At 42.3% G+C, this 22,749-nt stretch overlaps 1 protein-coding gene across 1 annotated transcript in view; it reads left to right on the top strand.

The window, feature by feature from the left end:
• Positions 1 to 19,625: 19,625 nt before the first annotated feature.
• The window catches only part of ITGA4 (integrin subunit alpha 4), a 207,264-nt gene continuing 204,140 nt past the window's right edge, over positions 19,626 to 22,749 (top strand). Inside the window, exons 1-2 of the mRNA XM_033943950.1 lie at positions 19,626 to 20,071; positions 20,502 to 20,623. Coding sequence (XP_033799841.1) covers positions 19,884 to 20,071; positions 20,502 to 20,623 — 310 coding nt within the window. The 5' untranslated portion in view covers positions 19,626 to 19,883. The remainder of the gene's footprint in view (positions 20,072 to 20,501; positions 20,624 to 22,749) is intronic.

Genomic DNA, 22,749 nt, shown 5'->3' with positions numbered 1-22,749 from the left:
AGAAGGTAACAAAAATGATAGAAGGGATGGGACAACTTCCCTCTGCGGAAAGGCTAGAGCAGCTAGGGCAGTGGTTCCCAACCCTGTCCTGGAGGAATACCAGGCCAATTGGGTTTTCAGGCTAGCCCTAATGAATATGCATGAAGCAAATTTGCATGCCTATCACTTCCATCATATGCAAATCTCTCTCATGTATATTCATTAGGGCTAGCCTGAAAACCCGATTGGCCTGGTGTTCCTCCAGGACAGGGTTGGGAATCACTGAGCTAGGGCTCTTCAGCTCAGGTTCTCCTTCTGAAGTCACTCTCTGGTTGTGGCACCAAGAAGTGATTGATATCACTTCTTGGTTCCACAAGAGCCGAGGCTAGCATGAGTAGCAGGGAGGAGATGCCGGCCAAGATGTCAAGGGGTACGCAGGTGGGAGGTGTGCACAGTGAGGAAGAGTGCGAGGGGGGTTGCACCACTGCCCTGGGTGCCTCCTTCCCTCACTATACCACTGCTGCTCCAGTAGCACCAGAGACACCAACAGGTAACACTTGCTTGCCAATTTGACTGGTACTCAATTTAATGCTGACGGATTTTCCTTTTGAAGTTGAATGGAAGATTGCAGGGAAAGGAAGGCTAATATAGAGGTTTTCACTACAAATGATGAACAAACTCAAGATAACATCTGTGTTGGATAAATCACTAGGCAGCAAAAGTTCTGCATCAGGCTCTAAATGTCCTTTGCTAGTCTGCACTGAAGACAGCTGAACGTTCTGCTCTGTCAGCAAAGGGCATCCATCAGTCCTAGCAATATTTTTGCTAGGCATAAATAGCACATTGGGGATTTGCATCTGCTTACGCTTAGAAAGTGGTGTCCTAGATGTCATCTGAGCTGATAACGCAGTGCTTCGCTACCATTTTAGAATGTGACTGAGAAGTTTCAGCAAAGGCTCGTGCTGAGCTGGAGAATCTCTGGTGCCACCACTCCAAATAAGTGAACTCTGAAGTTACTGTACAGGAGTATAGCAGTGGTATCCACAAAGGAGAATGTACTTGTGCTGATTTGTGTGCGAAAAGCAATCGTTGCTTCTCTTTCTGCCCCAGACAGACAAAGCCTCCTTTCTTATTTCTGCCTCATAATGGCTATGGACATTTCCATTGCAACCCTTTTTATTTTCCTTTGTTTCAACTGCAAATCAAGTAGCTTGTTTGATTGTAACCATAGAAAGGCATAACATTAGCATTCACATTTCGTCATCTCCAGTCAACCTCTAATACCTAGACTGTAATAAATCACAGACACTGCTTAATTGGAATAAATGTTTGGCCGCAGCTTTCTTTATTTATCAACCCCCCAACTTTAAACATTTCAACAATTAATTCTTCTATTGGTAACATTTCACCACAGTAAATTGGCTGGACCAGAAACCCCTCATTTCCCCCCCCCCTTTCCCCATGAGTCATTCGGTGATGAAACTAGCTCATTCCCTCAGGCAACTCCTTGCCACTTCACCCCATAGCATGACCCACAGTATCATCAGGTCACCCCCCCCCCCCGCCCCAACTCAAGGCGGTGATGCCCATGAGTAATTCCTTTATTTCCCCCATCACATGTATTTAATTTCTATTCCAGCCACATCAAACAATATCCCCCATGCTTTTTGCCACACTTCCCTTTTCCCTAGCTGCGACCGCCCCCCCCCCCACTTTACCCCCCCTTTTCATTACCCTAGCCCAAAAATTAGCCAATTCAAAACCCCCACAGGGAGGGAGGGAAACACTCTTTCCACCCCTCCTCTCTCCCATCCACCCTCTCCCACACCATAACCCCGAATGAATTCAACCGCCAAAACTTTTTCCCCAACATTCCACCCTCTGCCCCATTAACCAATCCCTATTCTTTATCCCACTTTCTCCCTTTCCCTAACAACAGCTTCCACCAATCCCACACCTCTACTATCTTTTTATCAGTTCACCCTCCACCACCCAACCTCACCCCCTACCCATAACCTTTCCTTCTGCTCCTTGGTTCAGCTAATGTTATGACTCTGCCAGCTGAATCTGGCAGGGCACTCATATATAAAATTCCATCCCTCCTCCAAATGTTGCCTCTTATAGGGGGGGGGGGGGCGTTTTCAACCATGAAGAACAGACAAGTCCTTGGGAGTCCTGCAGAGCCTACCCATTCTTTACAAATGAAACTACAATATTGCAGCCCATCCCCCACTCACAGAAAACTCCAATTATAGAGGTGATTGAGTCAATCCTTTCAGCATCATGGAGTCATTCTTCCTCAGTGCTTGCCTTTAGCCTGATTATGATTTGACCCCAAACAGAATAGACATCTGGAATAGATGTTACATATCTGTATCTTTCTATCACCATTGTGGGCATGGACAAAACAATCAATGTACCTGTATTTGACAGGAAGCAAAAAAAAAAAATCATTTCATCATGAGTTAGTACATTTGCCCCTTAGACTGAAAAAAAACTTTCATTGAAAAATTGCTTCGTGGCTTATTGAAAACCATGCTTAAATATGAAAGGGCAAAAGTTAAACATTGCAATGACTAAATAATGTCAAAGGGCAAAGATAAGGTAAAGAAAAATGTGATTAAAATAGAAACCGGAAATCTCTGTCATTACCTTTTCAACTTATGCAATGCAGATGTAACCAACTTACAATGAAACTGCCCAGACACATCCTGCTTAGTGAAATAACATTTTTTTGCTGTAACTGCTATACCTCACATCATATAGCACAGTTTTGGCATGCTTCTATCTGCTCTCAACACTTCTGAATTTTCTTTTACTTCCTGATTTACATCTTTGCCCCTAAACCTACTCATTCCATGAACTAGTTTTTAAAGAAGTGTCACATATTCTTCCTATGTACAGTTAACTCTTCCATAGCAGACAATTCTAAGTGCTGTTGGTCCACTTGTCAAACATACTTTGTTAATCTAGCAAAATAGTTTCATCTACAACTTGATTGCTATCTCTTATTTCTTGTAACTTTTCTAGAGAAACTTGTGATGTGCCCAATGCATTTTGAATCTGATTCTGTATACTCGCCCATCTAAATATTTATTTCATGCTTCCATATTAGTTTTAGCTAAATACAAGTTTATGGAATACAGTGATACCTTGGAATCCAAACTTAATCCGTTCCAGAACCCCGTTCGAGTTCCAAAACAATTTTTCCCATTGAAAATAATAGAAACTGGATTAATCCATTCCTGAATCCCACAAACTCAAATTTTAAAAGGAAATACACTGGATTTTAAGGTAAAATATTAACAAATAAATTATTACTTATAATGACTGGTGTTGCCATTCAGCAAATCTATATATATAAAATCGGAGGTATGTATGTGTGTGTGTATGTGTGTATGTGCCGCGATCACGCAAAAACGGCTTGACCGATTTGAACGAAACTTGGTATGCAGATCCCTCACTACCTGGGGTGATATGTTCTGGGGGTCTCGCGGCCCACCTGCACACGTGGGCGGAGCTACAAACAGAAAATCAGATTTCACCCATTCATGTCAATGGAAAAAATGTAAAAAGCTGCCAACGCAAAAACGGCTTGCCCGATTTGAACGAAACTTGGTATGCTGATCCCTCACTACCTGGGGTGAAATGTTCTGGGGGTCTCGCGGCCCACCTGCACACATGGGCGGAGCTACAAACAGAAAATCAGTTTTCACCCATTCAAGTCAATGGAAAAAATGTAAAAAGCTGTGGGACCGATTTGAACGAACCTTGGTATGCAGATCCCTCACTACCTGGGGTGATATGTTCTGGGGGTCTCGCAGCCCACCTGCACACGTGGGCGGAGCTACAAACAGAAAATCTGATTTCACCCATTCAAGTCAATGACCTGACATGCACATGTTTCGGCCTAACCGTCCTGCCTCAGGAGTCTACAAGTACATACATGGATGATATTATTCAGTTGTGGTCTTAGCTATAAGGTGTTTCAATTGGCTTTTTAATTTAATTAATTTTTTGTTTCATTCTCAGCTTAGCAGCCGCGTTTAGAGGGTGTGTGCATCTTCATATATTATATATTTTTTTTTTATACACCCATTGAAGAATCACAAGGTATGCTTATTTATCATTTGGTTTTAAGTGGAGTAATGTTTTATGAAATTGGTTTGATATGATTACCCAGTTTTACAATAGTGTCCTCCTTACTCTCATATACTGAGGTAGATTAGTTTTTTCCCCTTTGCTTAGCATATAATGTATTGCCTGATGGTAATATCTTAACTTTATACTTTACTCCTGTATAGTTTTATATTGCTATATGGATTTAAAGTTTTTAGAAGCTTGATGATTTTTTTATTAAATACGATCTGTGAATATTTATTGAGTTTTAATGGATATTTACTTTATCCTTACATATTTAATGAGCTGGTGAAAGATACACAAAGTATCAATGAGTTTGTGATTCTTGGTTTTTAATTTTATTAATTTGTATGTGGTATTTTCAAGTGTTAGCTCATCTGATGAATGTTTATATTTTAGCTGTTTCAAGTGTTAGCTCATTTATGATGAATGTTTATATTTTAGCTATTTTTTTATATATTTCCGATTCTTCTTTGCTGTTATTGTATATTAATTGTCATTACATATATCTTTTACAATATAATTTTTATATTAATGTTTTGCATTTTGGGATTTGATGTATTTTATATGTTTTTAACATATATATCCATGTATGTATTTGTAGACTCCTGAGGCAGGACGGCTAGGCCGAAACATGTGCGTCGGGTCATTGAGTCATTGGATGAATTTATGAGACTTTGGATGAATAAAGGCATTTGAATTTATCAGATTTGGGGTGCACCATTCTGATTGGGACAATTCCACTCTGTTTCTGTGCTATCTGGGTTCATCACCAGCAGCATGCAGCACAGTTACAGCTGTTGCTGGGTGAAAATCAGGTTGTTTTTATGGGGGGGTGGAATACTTTTAAACTTGGCAACACATTGGTATGTGTTTCCTACAGTTCAGCTTGTCTTCATCTAGGCAAGATTTATGCTATTTTCGTTCCAGTTTATGTCTTTGCTCCAGGACCCAATGTTCTGGGAAGAACCAAGGTACGAGCTACCGTTAGGATAAATGCTAAATAGAAAAATAGCATCGCTCCTGCCTGAAGATCCTCCCGGACCTCCAGTGATGGCAAGATAGCCCACTGAGGGGGCAGGGGCTACATTTGAATGGGGGGGGGGAGAGGTTTAGGAGTGAGGGGTTTGAATTTGTGAGGAGTGGGTGGGGATTAAATGGGAGGCCTGGAAACTGGGGGACCCAACTCTTCTGTCCCTTGAACTAAATCAACTTTTCTGGGGAGTGAGCGGTGCTTGCACAGGGGTCTTTGGCCAGGGATTCTGAAAGCACAGGAGCTAAATCAACTTTTAAAACATGTTTATAATGAGGACAGACTATTACTTAACCAAAAATGCTCAAACTTTTTTTTTACTCTCAAACTTGATTTGGAAAATGTTTGCCAAACAGAATCACACTAAAATTGTAATTTTAAATGCTGAAAAATAATTTTTAAAAGCTATGGGGTCCTTTTACTAAAGCTGCGACAAAAATGGCCTTACCGCACCACTTGCACGTGTCTTTCCCATATGCTAAGGCCACTTGTGGCATGGCTGAAAATGGCTTATATTTCCATTTTGCTAATTAATGGCCATGCACAAATCTCACCATAGGAACATAGTCATTAAACAACCCTCCCACCTACCCTCACCCCTCTTTACTAAGCCGCAGTAGAGGTTTCTACTGTGGCCTAGAGTGCTAAATGCTCCGATACAGTTCCAATGCTTCTCCGATGCTCATAAAATTCCTATGAGCTTTAGAGCAGCGTCAGAGCATTTAGCGCCCTGGGCCGTGGTAGAAACCTCTAGTAAAAGATGGCCAAAGTTACTGTGGGAGCCTTTACTGACATCTGTTTTAGATGTGATGAGGGCCACGTGCTAATGCTACACCAATCAATTAGCATATAACAATGCCTCATGCACTTATTAACACTATCGTGTCCACTTTCCAACTCTGAACACCCCCTCCCCTAGCTAGTGCACCTATATTACTGCATGCTAACTGGCTAGCACATGGATACCGCAGGAATCCTTACCACCTACAAAATTGATGATGGTAAGTGCTCACATGATAATTTTTAAAACAGCCATCTGCTAATAGCAACTTTAGTGCACGGCCATTGATGCATAACAAATTGGGAAAAAAAGCTGCAGTAAAATTGGCCTTACCCCCTGTTTTACTAAGGTGCGCTAACCGATTAGCATGCGCTAATTGAATTAGCGCACCCTAAATGCTAATGCATCCATAGACTAACATGCATGCGTTAGCGTTTAACGCACGCTAAATCGATCAGTCAGAATGCACCAATATCTAAACACTGACCAATCAGTGCAGGGCATGCCTACTCTATGCCCCAAAACATGACCCCCATGCTAAAATATAAAATGTATTTTTTAGCACGCGGGTGGTATACCGAGCCTATAGTTAGTATATGGCTCCTGAGCATGGTCTGCTAGCACCATGTTTAAGCAGCAGTAACCACACATTAATCTTTATTGCCACTTAATAAAAGGGCCTCTTTTATTGGGCAGGCAGTTTTCTAACGGCATTCTCTGCACAAAGTATCTCTTTACTCATAGAAATCCTTTGAGCATAACCTCATGGTCAGTTCTTGTCATCTACAATACTCTTCAGAACCCAAGTGCTTAATGGATATGATGCGATTAATGTTTAACATTAATTCATTTCTTGTTCACCATTTGCTTTGCATCTGTAGGAGAGGACTATAATCTCTTGAAAATTCATGTGCTACCACATCTGTTTTTTGGTTCTTTAAACATATCACAAAAGCTTCACTTGCACAACAATGGAGGGCTTCTCAGATCCAGTCCTGAAGAACCAGCTGCAAATCTGGTTTCCAGATTTAAAAAAACTATACAAATAAGCATTTTTCCTACTATCCAAACTCCAAAATGCAGTTTTGCAGTTACCTGCAGCATTCATTGTCTAAGTGCTTTTTTTCCCCCCAAATCTGAGTCGCTTATTTTTATGGCTGTTTAAATAAACAAACAAAAAAATAGACAAAAAAAATCCTCTACAAACAACTATCAGCAGTTAAATATCAAAATTAGAATTATAATCAATCATAACAATTAAGCACTTCTATAAAATGATCAATGTCATTCATTTGTAATAGATAATTATGTATCCTAGCTTTAAATTAACTAAAAAGAGGGAAAAATAACTCATACACACTTCAAATCATGTCAGGCAGCCGAAGCTGATCAAGTGAATGGGTCAACCTTGTAATCGTTGGTCGTAAAAAACCCTCTTTATACATTGTAGAATGGCTGGATATAATCATTTTTCAAAATCAAGAAAATAATAAAATTTAACTTTTGGTTGGAGAATTCTGATTCCAAAGAGACCCGTTTCGCCCAGAGCTTCTTCAGGGAATCAGTAGACCAAGTGACATAAGAAATAATACCACTACCAGTTTCTCTCCCAACACCAACCTAATAAAGATGTATCTGTTATGGAAGCACAGTTCAAACTTAAAACTATTATATCTCGGCGACAATGCAATCGTACAAAAAGTCTCCAACTTGTAACACTGCTTAAAATGGCGCCCATTCACTAGATCAGCTTCGGCTGCCTGACATGATTTGAAGGGTGTATGAGATAATTTAAAGCTAGGATACATAGTTATCTATTACAAATGAATGACACTGATCATTTTATAGAAGTGCTTAATTGTTATTGATTGATTATAACTCTACTTTTGATATTTATCTGTTTAAATAAATAGCCAAAGTTATCCATTTAAAAAAGGGTTGAGGATTGGGGCATTCTTGATTTAGCCATAAAGTTATGGGGTCAGTTTTCAAAGATGTGTGACCCCCCTGAAAAATGTCTGTGCCCTAAAGACAGACAGTAGATTTTTTTAGAGGGTGATTAAGACTAAACTGGAATGGCTAGGAAGACATAGTGGGAGGAGTAGGAGGTCCCTTGTTCCTGTTGGGAGGGGGAGGATTATAAAAGGAAAGTGGGACAGAGATTCCTGGCTTTTGATTGATCCTGTTTCTCTCTCCAATGCCCATTGTACTGAAGGAGACTCCTATTGGTTCCTTGGAGAGGATAGAGAATAAAGAGATTGAGCATAAAGACTAATAACTTGAAGAGAGTGGACTGAAAAATACAGGCTTTGGTGTATCCTATATCTCCTGTCAAAGTTGTAGCCCCGAGAGAGGCTCCTTACTGGCTGGAGAGAAAGGACAGAGAAGTAAAGTGCATGAAATTTGGATCTAAAGAGAGGAAGTGATTATTTAGAAAATTTGCTTGAACCTGATGATTGCCAACACTGAAGACGTTGTATATGGTTAAGATTGAAATCTGTAATCATGTTCCAGTTGTTTCAATTATACCTTGGCCTCCACCTCCTTCTTGCTAACCAGTGGGGGAGAGACTGAGTATTGTGACTGAGACCCAGGATTTTGTAGCTCCTCCATCCTACTGGAGTTAGCCCATGCTCATTTGAGATTGTGAAGCTGAGATCAGTGTGATGTGTGAGAACTGTGAGAGATTGGGGTTTTTCTAACACTCATATTTTGTTTGCTGTCCAAGGAGTGTGTGATTTGTGATATAAGGGGGTTGTATGAGTGCATAAAAAAACAAAGACAACTGTCGTTAACACTCTTTATACGTTTTCCTATAAATGCATTGGACAACAAGAGGAGAGCTTGAATACAGAGAATTTGGGGGGGGGGGGGCAGGATGAGAAAGGAAAACAGATAGAGGCATAAAGGGAGGGGGGAATTAGGGGCAAGAAGTAAAAGCTGGGATGTGTTCGCCCTGGAGAAGCAGTAAAGAAAATTAGGAGCTGAACCTTCTAGGGGAGCAGAATAGTTACAAGCTAAGTTAGGACAAGAAAGTGATGGGGAGGGTGGAATCTGGAGAGGGACATTGTTGAGGAATGAAGATGAGGAGAGATCAACCCCCTCTTTTATAAAGGTGCGCTAAGCTTTTTAGCGCTTGCTAAATATTAGTGCACGCTAAAAACGTGCTACACGCTAACACGTGCATGTTATCCTATGGATGCGTTAGCGGTTAGCGCACACTAAATCCGTACTAAGGCCTTACACGTTGAAAGTGGAAGCAGGGAAAATGTCCATTATCAAAAAAAAAAGTCCAAAAGGAGTTTTTTTAATATAATGGCCTGCCTCTACGTTCAGCTGTTTAAACACCCAGCCCACCATTACATCTAAGCTTATACCATATAATCAACCTAAAAAAAGCCTAAGCCCAAAACGTCCAAAACAAGGGCTTTTAGGTGAAGGAGGAGCCAGTCCTTCACCTAAAAGCTGGATTCTGTAACCGGTGTCTGTCAAAAACAACATCGGTTACAAAATCCACCCCCCTCGACAACATCAGGGCAAGAGGGAGCCCAAGCCCTCTTGCCCCGCCAGCCGTGACCTTCCCTGACAACATCGGGGCAAGATGGAGCCCAAGCCCTCTTGCCCCGCGATCTCCCCACCTCCCCCCCCCCCACATGATCCGGCCAGGAGGGAGCCCAAGCCCTCCTGGCCCAGCGATCTTCCTCCCCCCTTCCCCCCACACGATCCGGTCAGGAGGGAGCCCAAGCCCTCCTGGCTCGCGACACCCTCTAACCCCCCACCCCCCACTAAAATACGGGCAGGAGGGATCCCAGGCCCTCCTGCCCTCGACGAAATGCCCCCCACGACCGCACCCCCGACCCCCCGATCGACACCCCCCGCCGACCCGCAACCCCCCCCCCCGCCGACTCCAAGCCCGTCCGTCCGACAGACCAGCCATCACGGGAATGGCTGGTCTTAGGGCCTGATTGGCCCAGGTGGCTCAAACCCCGTGCACAGGTGGGGCTTGAGGCACCTGGGCCAACCGGAATTGGCCCAGTTGTCTTAGGCCCCTCCTGTGCCGTGGTTTGGAGGGGTGTAGGCGATCATCATCGCGGCAGGAGAGATGAGTCATCTCTCCTGCAGCGATAGGCAGGTTGCTGGGGCTGCTGAGCTGCAGCGATCAGTTCAGTGATCCCTTTTTCGGCACTTATACCTGTTTTGACTTGATCTAAGTCAAAACGTATAAGTGCTGACTAAGCAACCTGTCAAATGTTTTGGTTATACCAGTTGTATGCCTAGGTCTAGGTCGGCCCACCTCCCGCCCACCGCCCGCCCTTTACCCTCCTCTAAAAACGCCTCTTTTCTCTCTGTGCATTTAGAGGCAGGGGAAAGGCCAAAGCTGGTTTTAGATACGTCTAAAACCAGCTTTGTTTATGGGTACTTGGCGATCAGGCTTTTTGATCGTCCAAGTACCCATTTAGGCCACTTTTTAGACTTTTTTTTATTATTATTATTATGAGCCCTTAGTGTGCCTTTGTAATAGAGGGCCCAAATCTTCTTTTGGGAGAATTCGATACAAAATAATTACAAATAAAGTATGCAGGATGCTAAAACATTTAAAACCACTATGGGGCTCATAAAATTGAAACTTAAATATAGCTAAAAACTTGCCCGAGTGCCGATAATTTAAACAGCTTTTTGAATGTATCCAGGGAAATTTTAGGCCTCTGAATCCCGCTGAAAGTGACGTTTGTGGAGGAGTGGTAGGTCAACCTAAACTTAGTTGTCCTGCAGGGATAATCAAACGTTTGATGAGACTGCCTAGGTGAAACTTATACGTTGTGAGTTAGACGATATAAAGACCGGTATAAGTGCCAAAAAGGTTTAGAAAGTGACCAGAAAATCACTGCAGAAACAAAGTAAAGACCCACACACACTCCCTAATTTGTTCACTGACCCTGTTGCACCCCAACAAAGTTCAGAATGAAAATGTACATACTTGCCTCCGGAACATTAGCACCTATCATAGGAAAGCCTAGTAGAGCTGCACAGAGCTGGCTTAAGTAGTCTGGGGGGTGGGCTGGTGAACCATAGAGAGGAGGACCCAGACCCATAAGCCACTCTAACCACTACATTCATGGTGGAAAATGTGAGCCCACCAAAAAAAAAAAAAAAATAAACCTCTACTGTACTGCCATATAGATGCCACCTGCAGCCATAAGGGCAATTGGGGTTGTAGACAGGTGGGTATAGTGGGTTTTGGGGGTGTTTGGGGGGACTCACCATAACCTATAAGGGAGTTCTGGTGAGATGTTTATGTGGCACCCTTTTTGTTAAGTTCATAGCAGTGCCCTTTAAGGTGCCCCACTGCTCTGTTGTCATGTCTGGGAGGCCAGTCCATCATAATGATGGCCCCTCCCATGTCCAAAAGGTCTTGTTCTGGGCATATGGGAACCTGGACAAATTTTTGGTTGAATATGTGGTATAAAGGTAGTGGCGGTCTGGATGATCAAATGCCTGGACGTACAGATAAGATGTTTTTTGGAAAAAAATATTTTAGATGTACTTTTCGAGAATGTACAATTTGCCGTTGCCAACTTTGGGCGACTAGCGCTCTATGTCTAAATTGGACTTAGACTTTTTTTATTATTAGTATGCCCCTTCATGTGCAGAATTTTCCAAATTTTTGCACAGAATTTCATAATTGTGTGTAGGGGTATAGAATTTCCAATAGTATAAAGCAACTAGAGTGTATTTTATTCTTTTCCTATTCTGCTGAGGGTGTAACACATATGTATAATAATATAGAGAAACAGTCTCAAAGGCTCAAGAAACATAGAGAGCAGAAAACTGCCCAAATGAACTAGGCTTTTCTGTGCTCTGGAGTAAATAACTCTACCTAGGCTCCACCCCTAGAGCACCCTGGTACTGCCTGAATAGTGTGGAGGCACCTGTGAGCATACCAAGCGTGGGGTGGGAGGTGGTCCACCTTGGCTGCAGGGAGCTCAAGGATGCTTGAGATGTCTCATGTGTCTGCAATCTACCTGTGTGCAGCCATCAGCTTTGACTGCCCCCACCCCCTCTGACATCAATTTTCTGTTCCAGGGTGGCATCGGGGGACCAGCAGAGCTGACGGCTGCGTGCAGGTAGCCCTTAACCCTGTGACCAATCCATGCATCTTCCCACTGTCTGGAGGAGGGGGTAGATCCAGCCAGAGGACGGGATGCTCCACCAGGTACACCACTGAGAGACATTGAATTGTCAGCTGAATTTGCTGTGCCTGAATGTAACTTATTTTGAGCTATAACTAAAAAAGGCATCATTTAAATCCTGTTGCTAAAGGTGCCTTACAACCTTGAATTGTTCATTCTAATTGCAAAATTAAAGGCTGACTACATATATAGCACTCAGGCTCTGAAATCAACCCTGCAAGAAGCAACCAATGTATACATAAATACCGTGAGCAAACGGCATAGAAAAAATAGACCACAGTGGTTCTCTGCGGAGATCTCAGAACTAGTAAAGCAAAAGAAAAAAGCATTCGTAACCTACAAACAATTGGAAGCTAAAGAAACCTATCTGGTGAAATCTAGATATGTTAAAACTGCAGTCAGGGAGGCCAAACTCCGGATAGAAGAAAATATAGCAAGACAGGTTAAAACAGGGGATAAATCCTTTTTTAAGTATGTTAGCGACAGGAAGAACACAAGCGGTATTGTAAGCCTAAATAAACCTGACGGTAACTTCATAGACTCGGACGCAGACAAAGCAGAACTACTCAATAACTACTTCTGCTCAGTCTTCACCTGCGAAGCGCCAGGGTCCGGACCTCAGCTACAGTCAAAGGGGTGCTTGGAGGACCCATTCCGGGACTTTGAATTTACCGCGAGCAATGTCTACCACGAACTATCAAAACTAAAAGTGAACAAAGCTATGGGCCCAGATAATCTATACCCCAGAGTACTTCGGGAATTGAGAGATGTCATGGCAGAACCGTTACCTAAGTTTTTCAATCTTTCCCTAAGTAAGGGAAAAATTCCCTTGGACTGGAAAACTGTCAATGTTATTCCGCTCCACAAAAAGGGATGCAGGGCAGATGCCGAAAATTGCAGACCGGTGAATCTCACATCAATAGTATGTAAACTTATGGAAACGTTGATCAAAAACAGATTGGACACGATTCTGGATGACGAAGGACTAAGGGATCCCCACCAGCATGGCTTTACGAAGGGAAGGTCTTGTAAATCCAATCTGATAAACTTCTTTGACTAGGAAAGAAAAAAACTGGATTTGGGAGAATCCCTGGACATCGTGTATTTAGACTTCAGTAAGGCTTTTGATAGTGTCCCACACCGTAGGTTATTGAACAAGATGAACATGATGGGCCTAGGAGAAACACTGACTGCATGGGTAGAAGACTGGCTTAGCGGCAGACTTCAAAGGGTGATGGTAAACGGTATTCCCTCAAAAACGTCAGAAGTAACCAGTGGAGTGCTGCAGGGCTCGGTCTTGGGCCTGATACTATTTAATATCTTTGTAAGGGATCTGCCTCAGGACTTCAAGGCAAAATTACATTATTCGCCGATGACGCTAAACTATGCAACGTTGTGGGCAGCGCAGCAGAACCTGACAACCGCAACCATGCCCAACATTATGGAGCAGGACCTACTTTTACTGGAACAATGGTCCAGTACTTGGCAACTGAATTTTAATGACAAAAAATGTACGGTAATGCACCTTGGTAGCAGAAATCCATGCAGAACATACATATTGAATGGTGAAAACCTAACAAGAACTATAACAGAACGGAACTTGGGAGTAATCATCCGGGAAGATATGAAAGCTGTCAATCAGGTGGAGAAAGTTTCAGCAAAGGCTAGACAAATGCTGGGTTGCATCAGAAGGAGCTTTATTAGCCAAAAGCCTGAAGTTATACTGCCATTATACAGATCCATGGTGAGACCTTACCTGGAGTACTGTGTTCAGTTTTGGAGGCCACATTATCAAAAGGATGTGAAGAGAATGGAGTCGATTCAGTGAATGGCCACCAGGATTTAAAGATCTCCCATATGAAGAACGTATGAGCAGGCTGCACTTATATTCTCTCGAAGAGCGCAGAGAAAGGGGGGACATGATAGAAACATTCAAATACATCACGGGCCGCATTGAGGTGGAGGAAGAAATCTTTTTTCTTACAGGTATCACGGCGACAAGAGGGCATCCGCTAAAACTCAGGGGGGTAAGATTTCATGGGGACACCAGGAAATACTTCTTCACCGAAAGGGTAATTGATCATTCCATGTCAGGTAATCGAGGCCAGAACCACGCTCGACTTCAAGGGACGATGGGACAAACAGGTGGGGTCGCTCCAGAGGAATGCTTAAAGGATGGATTCTCGAGGGAGGGAGGGTTCTTGAGTGGGCAGACTTGTTGGACCGCCAGCCCTTTTCTGCCATCATACTCCACGTTTCTATATTTCTATGTTTCAGTGTATACCAAGATTTGTGTCTGGATCAGGCTCTGAGTTTAAAATGTGACTTATTCTTAAGCTTATTAGAGGACAAATATACCTCTAACTACTTTTTTGCTATTAAGCAGTAAAATAATAATTAAGTTTAAAAATAATTGTAGCTGCATGACCAAGCCATGATATTTTCCAACGTGTGCTCACTTAAAAAAAAAAGAAAAAAAAACCCAAAACCCCAGATATATAAGATAATCAATGATCTGATTTTTTATTCCAGCCTTCTAAAATGTCTCATTACAATACTATACCATTAAGTTACGAAATGCTAGACTAACAGGGGGAGAACCTGGTCTGGAGTATTCTGCTGCCCTGCAGTCTGGAAGTGACTGAAGATACAAACTCCCAGAGCTTACAGCTTCAGTCTTTTTAAGATTTCTGTTAGTGCTGACTACATTTTGCTTCTGTTTTAATCAACCATTTTGGTTTGTTAATGAGAAAAATCTGGGTTAGCATAATGGCACAGCACAGCTGCCCAGACTTCTACACAGTTCCTAGATCCAGCTCCTTCAAATGTATCATTCAGAGAGACCTGAGGATGTGCATTCTTATATTTCACTCAAGAGTGACACCTACTGGGCTCATGAGTGCACTCATGGGGAAAGGATTTGAGTTTCCCACCACTCTTCTTATTTTCATGCCACTAGAGGCTAGGGGCACTGTGCAGAAAGCTGTGGTCTCCAGCTAAGGATTGTTGCAAAAGCTGTGCTAAATGGGAATGGAAGAGGGGCAATACAAGGTAAGTATGATTGTAGACTCATAGCATTTAACCCCAGTAAAGGCCACGTCCAATCAAGCTGCAAGTTCAGAAAGAATAAGAAGAAGCGTCTGGCTGTATAATGCAGACTAGCTCTGAGCTTTAACTTCTTACTGATTTGTACAAGTTTATCTTCTTTATTTCTTGAAATGTTTGCAGATGTGCTGTACAACCTTGCATAGATTGGATTTTATATGAAAGCTGCTTTCCTATGCACTAAGATATCTTTGTACCCTGCTCTTTTTTTTCTCTCCCAAAGTTTTGTAGTTTGGCAAACTAGAAACCTCACACAGTGTATAATTTATATTTCCTAAAACCATGTAGACCTCAGAGCAGGAGAGTGGTGCCCAGCCTTCCTGTGTTGCAACAGCAGAACAACCAAGACTCAGGAGCAGCAGCGCTAATTAGCAGAAGCTGTGAGAGGCATCCTCGCTGCTTGCATGGTTCAGTAGCGCCCTCTTCGGATGGGAACTGTCCCTTGGCTTCTTCACTCGCTCCCAGAACTTAGTTCTCACTAGGTTTGAGGAAACACAAAGAGAGAATGAGCACAAGAGGGACAGGGTACTGTTCTCTTGAAATATTTTATGAAGCAGAGATGACAACTGTTTTTTGCATACAGATATAGCCTGTCTAGTCCTCTTTCATTTCTGTCAGCTACAAGTAGCATTTCACAGAAAACCTTTCATTAGTTCATTCTTATTGTAGGCTGGAAAGATAGCTTCAAATTGTGGACCGAGTTGATTGTTAGCTGCTGGATCTGCAGCTAGGGTTACCATATGGCTCCAGAAAAGGGAGGACGGATTGAGACATCCTGGTTTTACTTCCATTGCTTTCAGTGAAAACAATAGAAGTAAAACTCTATCTGTCCTCCTTACTTCCATTGCTTTCAGTAGAAGTAAAACCTGGATGTCTCATTCCGTCCTCCTTTTTCTGGAGCCATATGGTAACCCTATAAGTACCAAGGAGTAATCTTGAAAATCTTATTTTAAGAACTACAACTACTACTATTTATCACTTGTATAGCGCTGAAAGGTGTACGCAGCACTGTACATTTTGACATTTAATATCTGGTCCCTGCTCAGAAGAACTTACAATCTAACTTGGACAGAGAAGCATGACATATAGGGTTGGGGATGCAGAAAGAGGAGTTAGAAGTTGTAACAGTCTCGAAGAGGTGGGCTTTTAACTGGTCCTTAAACACTGCCAGAGAGGGAGCCCACCGTAGGGATTTGGGCAGCTTGTTCTAAGCATATTGTGCAGCAAGGTAGAAGGGACAGAATCTGGAGTTGGCATAGAAAGAGAAGGTCACAGATAGGAGTGGCTTACCAGCTGAGCAGAGCTCGTTGGGGGGGGGGGGGGCATAGGAGGAGATAAGTGAAGAGAGATAGTGAGGGGCAGCTGAGTGAGTGCATTTGTAGGTTAGTAAGAGGAGTTTGAATTATACAGTATTTTGAAACAGCTGGGAAGCCAATGAAGTGACTTTAGGAGAGGGGTAATGTGAATATAGTGGCTCTCACAGACTATGAGTTGTGCAGCTGAATTCTGGACGGATTGGAGGGGAGCGAGATGGCTAAGCGGAAGCTCTGAGAGTAGTGAGTTGCAGTAGTCTATGTGCGAGGTGATATGAATCGACAAAATAGAGCAGAAAAAAACTATTTACATTGTCCAATTTGACACGGACAAGAGAACACGGAATGAAGCTAAGGGGGGAACAAGTTCAGGACTAATATCAGGAAGTTCTGCTTCACTCAGAGAGTAGTTGACACCTGGAATGCTCTCCCAGAGGAGGTTATTGCGGAATCGACTGTCCTAGGATTCAAAAGCAAACTAGATGCACATCTCCTTATGAGAGGCATAGAAGGATATGGGTGAATAAAAATTACGCCAGGTGTACACCTGGCAGGGCCTCCGCGTGTGCGGATCGCCGGACTTGATGGACCGAAGGACTGATCTGGAGATGGCGCTTCTTATGTTCTCATGTAACAATAATATCAACTTATGATGATCAAAAGCTCTGAGGCTGAAAATAGCAGGCCAGCAGCCACCAGAGGGGAAGTCCAGATAATAGAAACTGCAGTACAGGGAATATCTGCCAGTAACTGGTAAAAAAAGGAGATAAAAGGACAGGTCTAACTACTACAGGAGTAACTACTCTGTTTGGAAGTGGAAGGGTCCTTGCTGATACACTGTGGCTTTTAGAAAAAGTCTCTAGCATAAACTTGATGTCTAGCAACTAAGGAGGATCTTAGAAGACAAAATGATCAATAAACAGTGTGACTGACCTGACAAGGCTTCTAGGCAGTGTATTCAGGTGTGAAATTCCTATCAGAACACTGCACATAGGGAGGATAGTTTTTAGGGTCATTTAACAGGAATGGTCTTATACAAAGTTGCCCACCTGATACATAGGCAAAAGTACACTTGAAACTCCATGTCACATGTAGTGAGCATGGGGAGGGGCTTGCACTTATGAGTGTGTATTTGGATTTTTGGATGTACAGAAGAAAGTTTTCCCTATGGAACCCTTCGCATAAAGGTATACTTGTGTGAGGGTAGTTTTGATGGGATCATTTTCAAATGCAAAACACAGGCATACTTTCCCTTGGAAATCTGTGTGGATGTCCCAACTTGCTGAAATGGACATCCATGTGCATGAAACACCCAATCCCAATTCTGCAAAGGTAGGATTTGGACATCCAACACTGTCGCACATCCAAATAGCAAGCGGGGGGGGGGAGGTTAGGGCATGCTTTGGGATAGGGCAGGGTGTCAAAGTCCCTCCTCGAGGGCCGCAATCCAGTCGGGTTTTCAGGATTTCCCCAATGAATATGCATGAGATCTATTTGCATGCACTGCTTACATTGTATGCTAATAGATCTTATGCATAGTCATTGGGGAAATCCTGAAAACCCGACTGGATTGCAGCCCTTGAGGAGGGACTTTGACACCCCAAATCTGGGTTTTACTTCCATTGAAAGTATTTATTTATATGCCACTTACATCCTAAGTGGTATTTATTCAGGTACTTTATCATATTTCACTATCTGTCCCGATGGGCTCAAACTCTATCTAGTGTACCTGGGGCAATGAGGGGATTAAGTGATTTGCCCAGGGTCACAAGGAGCAGCGAGGGATTTGCACCCACAACCTCAGGGTGGTGCTGAGGTTGTAGCTCTAACCCCTGCGCCACACACTCCCAAGGCATCCTGTTACGTTTGGAGCTTAATTTTTTAACAGATTGCCTTGGTTAGCTGAGTAGAAGGGCACCTATTTTGATGCTATTTTATAAAGATACATAAATGCCTATGTTAGCTTATAAACCAGTAGCACAAAACCAGCAGCAAGAGCTCCAAAATTCAAGGTGAGAACATTGCAGCTGCTCAGTCAGGAATAAAAATTAAGGGCTCCTTTTACTAAGGTGCCCTAGTGTTTTTAGGTCACGCACGAGATTAGCACCCGCTAGCCAAAAAATTACTGCCTGCTTAAAAGGAGGCGGTAGCGGCTAGTGTGCGCAGCATTTTAGCACGCGCTAAGCGTGAGCTAAAACCGCTAGCGCACCTTTGTAAAAGCAGCCTTAAGTATCATTCACACTGCTGTTCATCTGTTCTCCATCTAAAATCCTTTCCTGTACCTACCTGTCTATGTGAAAATACATGCCAACCTGCAACACCCATACATTTCTAAGTACCTATCTACATGTGTACAACAGGAATTTTGTACACATGAATTATTATTATTTTTTTTATATAAATTCTTTATTCATTTTCAAAATGACATTAAGTGTAAAATATATTCATTCACATTAACAATAAATACATCACTTATAAACAATCATTGGTACATTATATAAATTTTTATCCCTTCCCCTTTATGCCATATCTATAAAATGGAAAGATTTATTGCTTTACAAAGGGGATACTTTAAGAAATTTCAGGATGTGTGGAAACCATTAACAAAATATTGTAAGGATTAAGTAAAATTATTTCCCTTTTATTTATCAGTTCAGGATGTAGGGAGGGGGGTATTTTATTATTACATATATTATATAATAATGGAATTACTATTTTTTTAAATTACCTTTAGAAAGGGCAAATGGGCTATTTGGAAACTGCCTATGTTGATGGTTCTTCAAGTTTGTGTGACAAGGACCTATTGTTGAGCTATGTTTACAGCTGTTCTGTGCTGCCCTAGGTGACTGCCTTGTCTTCCTCGTGGTTACGGTGGCCCCGCTGAGCCACTGAGAGCTGAATGGACTTCAAGGTCCGGGGTGGGTGGAACTCCAGTAGTAAGAGAGACAGAGCAAACAGTTCACTCAGGCTGGTCCTGAATGTAATCTGCCCCCGAAGCATTTCCTTTCCCTTGCCCTCCTCTCTCCCTGCCTGACTTAATTTAAGCAAGGAGAAAGAGAACAGAAACACTAAAGCACTTTAAGGGCAAAACCGAATTCATCCAGAGAGAGAGAAAGCAAAAAAGACGAGATGCTGAGTGGAGAGTAATAAGAATTACCGGTATTCCCCCGAAGCACTTTTTCTTTCTGCAACTTTCCGTGAGAGGGACTGGCTGCTTTCCTGCAAACAAGACGACTTCCCTCCTCTGTTCAATTTCTGGCAGCAGAGCCTGGACAGACCAACTTCTGCCTGTCCAAGCTCCTTGCACGTAACTCACCATCAACTCAAATTCGTTGCTCACTATGGACAAGGAAAAGCTTCGAAAGGTTCTGAGAAGGGGCAACATCTGGAGTGTGGTATTGCTCTGTGGTCTAATTAGGAGTGCAGAGTTTTACAACATAGATATACGCAGTCCCCTCATTTTTAAAGGATTCAATGGGTCATTATTTGGATATTCAGTTCTTCTGCACAGCCATGGGGATCACAGATGGTAAGTTTAAGTCATTATTTGGTGTATTTTAAGGCACTTTTTAAAGCATGCATACGATTTTTTTTTAAAACTATGCAATACTTTGGTAGAAGTGCAGGAAGAATAATTGCAGACATGTGCTCACTTTACATCACTCTTTGTGTTTAATCATGAAGAAGACTAACTGCGTAGAATGCCAGCTACAACTCTGGCCACATGGTTGGGATCAGAGATGGGCCATAAAGTTCTTTATCTGCTGACATTTATTACGTTAATATACTGTATTACTCTTAATTTTTCCAAAAAATGGCGTGTAAAGGCAACGTTCACACTGCAGAGCAGTGATCCAGTTTTAAATTTTATCTGCTGGCTAATAGAAGCTTTGAGATGACCTTACGACCTCCCAGGGGAGCTCGTGATGAGAACTGATTTTAATTTTGTCTTCTTCCAGGCTTGTTGTTGGAGCCCCCAAATCAAACTGGCCTGCAAATGAATCGGTTGTCACCCCCGGTGCAATTTTCAAATGCAGAATTGGAGATAACCCAAATGGGACGTGTGACCAGTTACAGCTAGGTGAGTTTAGAGCTGGGGTTGGCACTAATGCCATGTCCCATTGCACACTGATATGGGAGGGGGTTTCCCTTCAAAATATTAGGGAATGGTTACTTCTGTACAGCACTTTCTAGCTCAGCTCCCTTAAATGATTCCATCAAAGCAAAGACATAGACGTTTGTATCCAACCCTGTCGCACAAAAACTTTATTCTAATGTGATACAACGCGTCCGTGTTACTACACAGCAAATATAACACCAAACGTGATGCTCCTAAGACAGGACAAAATATCAGCATTTATGTCTTAAATCAGTACATTTATATAATACAGCTGAACAGTTATTTCTGTGACTTGATCATCTTGTGGGCATATTCTTACAAGCTATAAAGTTATATTAATTTACTTAAGAGATGTTTTGCTTTCGCTGCTCAGGTCTGGCTGATACTGTAAAAGTAGTTGTTTTCAACATTACTGTACAAGTAGCATGCAGTAAGTAAAAGGTTTCCTTTCAGAAACCAAACCAAACCAATCATTTTTCTGAGGAAAATCTTTAAAAACGTAACGTGTGCTTTTCTGTGCAGCATGTTTTAAAGATTTATTTCGGTTTCAGGTCCTTCCTACTCATTGTTCTCAATGTTGTGGGGTAACCGTTAACATCTGGACCTCTTGCTGTTCTCACTGCTGCCCAATGATCTCATGCATGGAGATTCTGATTATTTAAAATATAAACAGAACAAACACCATCAAAAGCCAAAATAGTCTGCTTTAACTTAAAAGCAGTGGCAGAGGATAAATGGTGTCTGATTATGTCATAATTAACTGAAATTAGCTTACAGAAAACCTCCCTGTGTATAATCTTTCATCTTTATCTTATGCAGTCACCCCTGTTCCTCTGCTCTGAATTTTTACATTCTCAGACCACTGCTTCCTGTTCCTTTTTTCTTACATTTTTTAAATAATTTCCTCCTCACATCCAGCCTCTTTTCAGATCTTTAAAATGTAATATTCATATTAGTTTGGGGTCCATTGACATCTTTTGTAGATTTGCTATAGTTGTCCTTTATCTTTATTTTCCGTTGTTTTTTCACCCACACATCCAGAGGGGGTGGGAGCGGGAGGGGGGAATATTTTTTGTTTTGGTATTATTCCTGATGGTAATGATGGATGGGGGAGATAATTTTTATCTTTTGTATAGATACTGATTGATTATAAGTGCTCGGTTGATTATCATTATTTGTATATAAATTGAATACAGCGGTCAAAACAGCAGTCAGGGAGGCCAAACTTCGAATGGAAGAAACTCTAGCGAAGAACATTAAAAAAGGGGACAAATCCTTCTTCAGGTACATTAGCGACAGGAAAAAGAACGCAGACGGGATAGTACGCCTTAGAACGCCAGACGGGAATTATGTGGAAACAGATTCTGAAAAAGCCAAACTACTGAACGATTACTTCTGCTCAGTCTTTACCTGCGAGGCACCAGGGCACGGGCCACGGCTGGAAGCAAAAGAAAGCAAGGAAGACCCATTTCTGAATTTTGAGTTCACACCAGCTGATGTTTACAGAGAATTTTCAAGACTCAAGGTGAACAAAGCCATGGGACCGGACAATTTGCACCCAAGAGTGCTCAGAGAGCTGTGCGATGTTCTGGCGGAACCATTAGCCATGCTCTTCAATCTCTCCCTAAGTACGGGGAGAGTCCCCCTGGACTGGAAAACAGCCAACGTCGTTCCTCTGCACAAAAAGGGTTGCAGAGCAGAGGCTGCAAATTATAGACCAGTGAGTCTCACATCAATAGTGTGTAAACTCATGGAAACTCTACTTAAAGGTAAATTAGACACGATAATGGATGAAGGGAATCTAAGGGATCCCTGCCAACATGGATTCACCAGAGACAGGTCATGCCAATCCAATCTTATAAGCTTCTTCGATTGGGTGACAGGAAAGCTAGACTCGGGAGAGTCTCTGGACATAGTGTACTTGGATTTCAGTAAAGCTTTCGACCGTAGACTATTAAACAAGATGAAATCGCTGGGTTTGGGTGAGAAACTAACTGCATGGGTCAGTAATTGGCTGAGTGGAAGACTTCAGAGGGTGGTGGTCAATGGCACCCTCTCTGAGACATCGGAAGTGACTAGCGGAGTGC

Source organism: Geotrypetes seraphini, chromosome 5, assembly GCF_902459505.1.
Source record: "Geotrypetes seraphini chromosome 5, aGeoSer1.1, whole genome shotgun sequence".
Lineage (NCBI taxonomy): Eukaryota > Metazoa > Chordata > Amphibia > Gymnophiona > Dermophiidae > Geotrypetes > Geotrypetes seraphini.
Note: the sequence above shows the minus strand (reverse complement) of the source record. Positions and strands in the feature narration are given on the sequence as shown.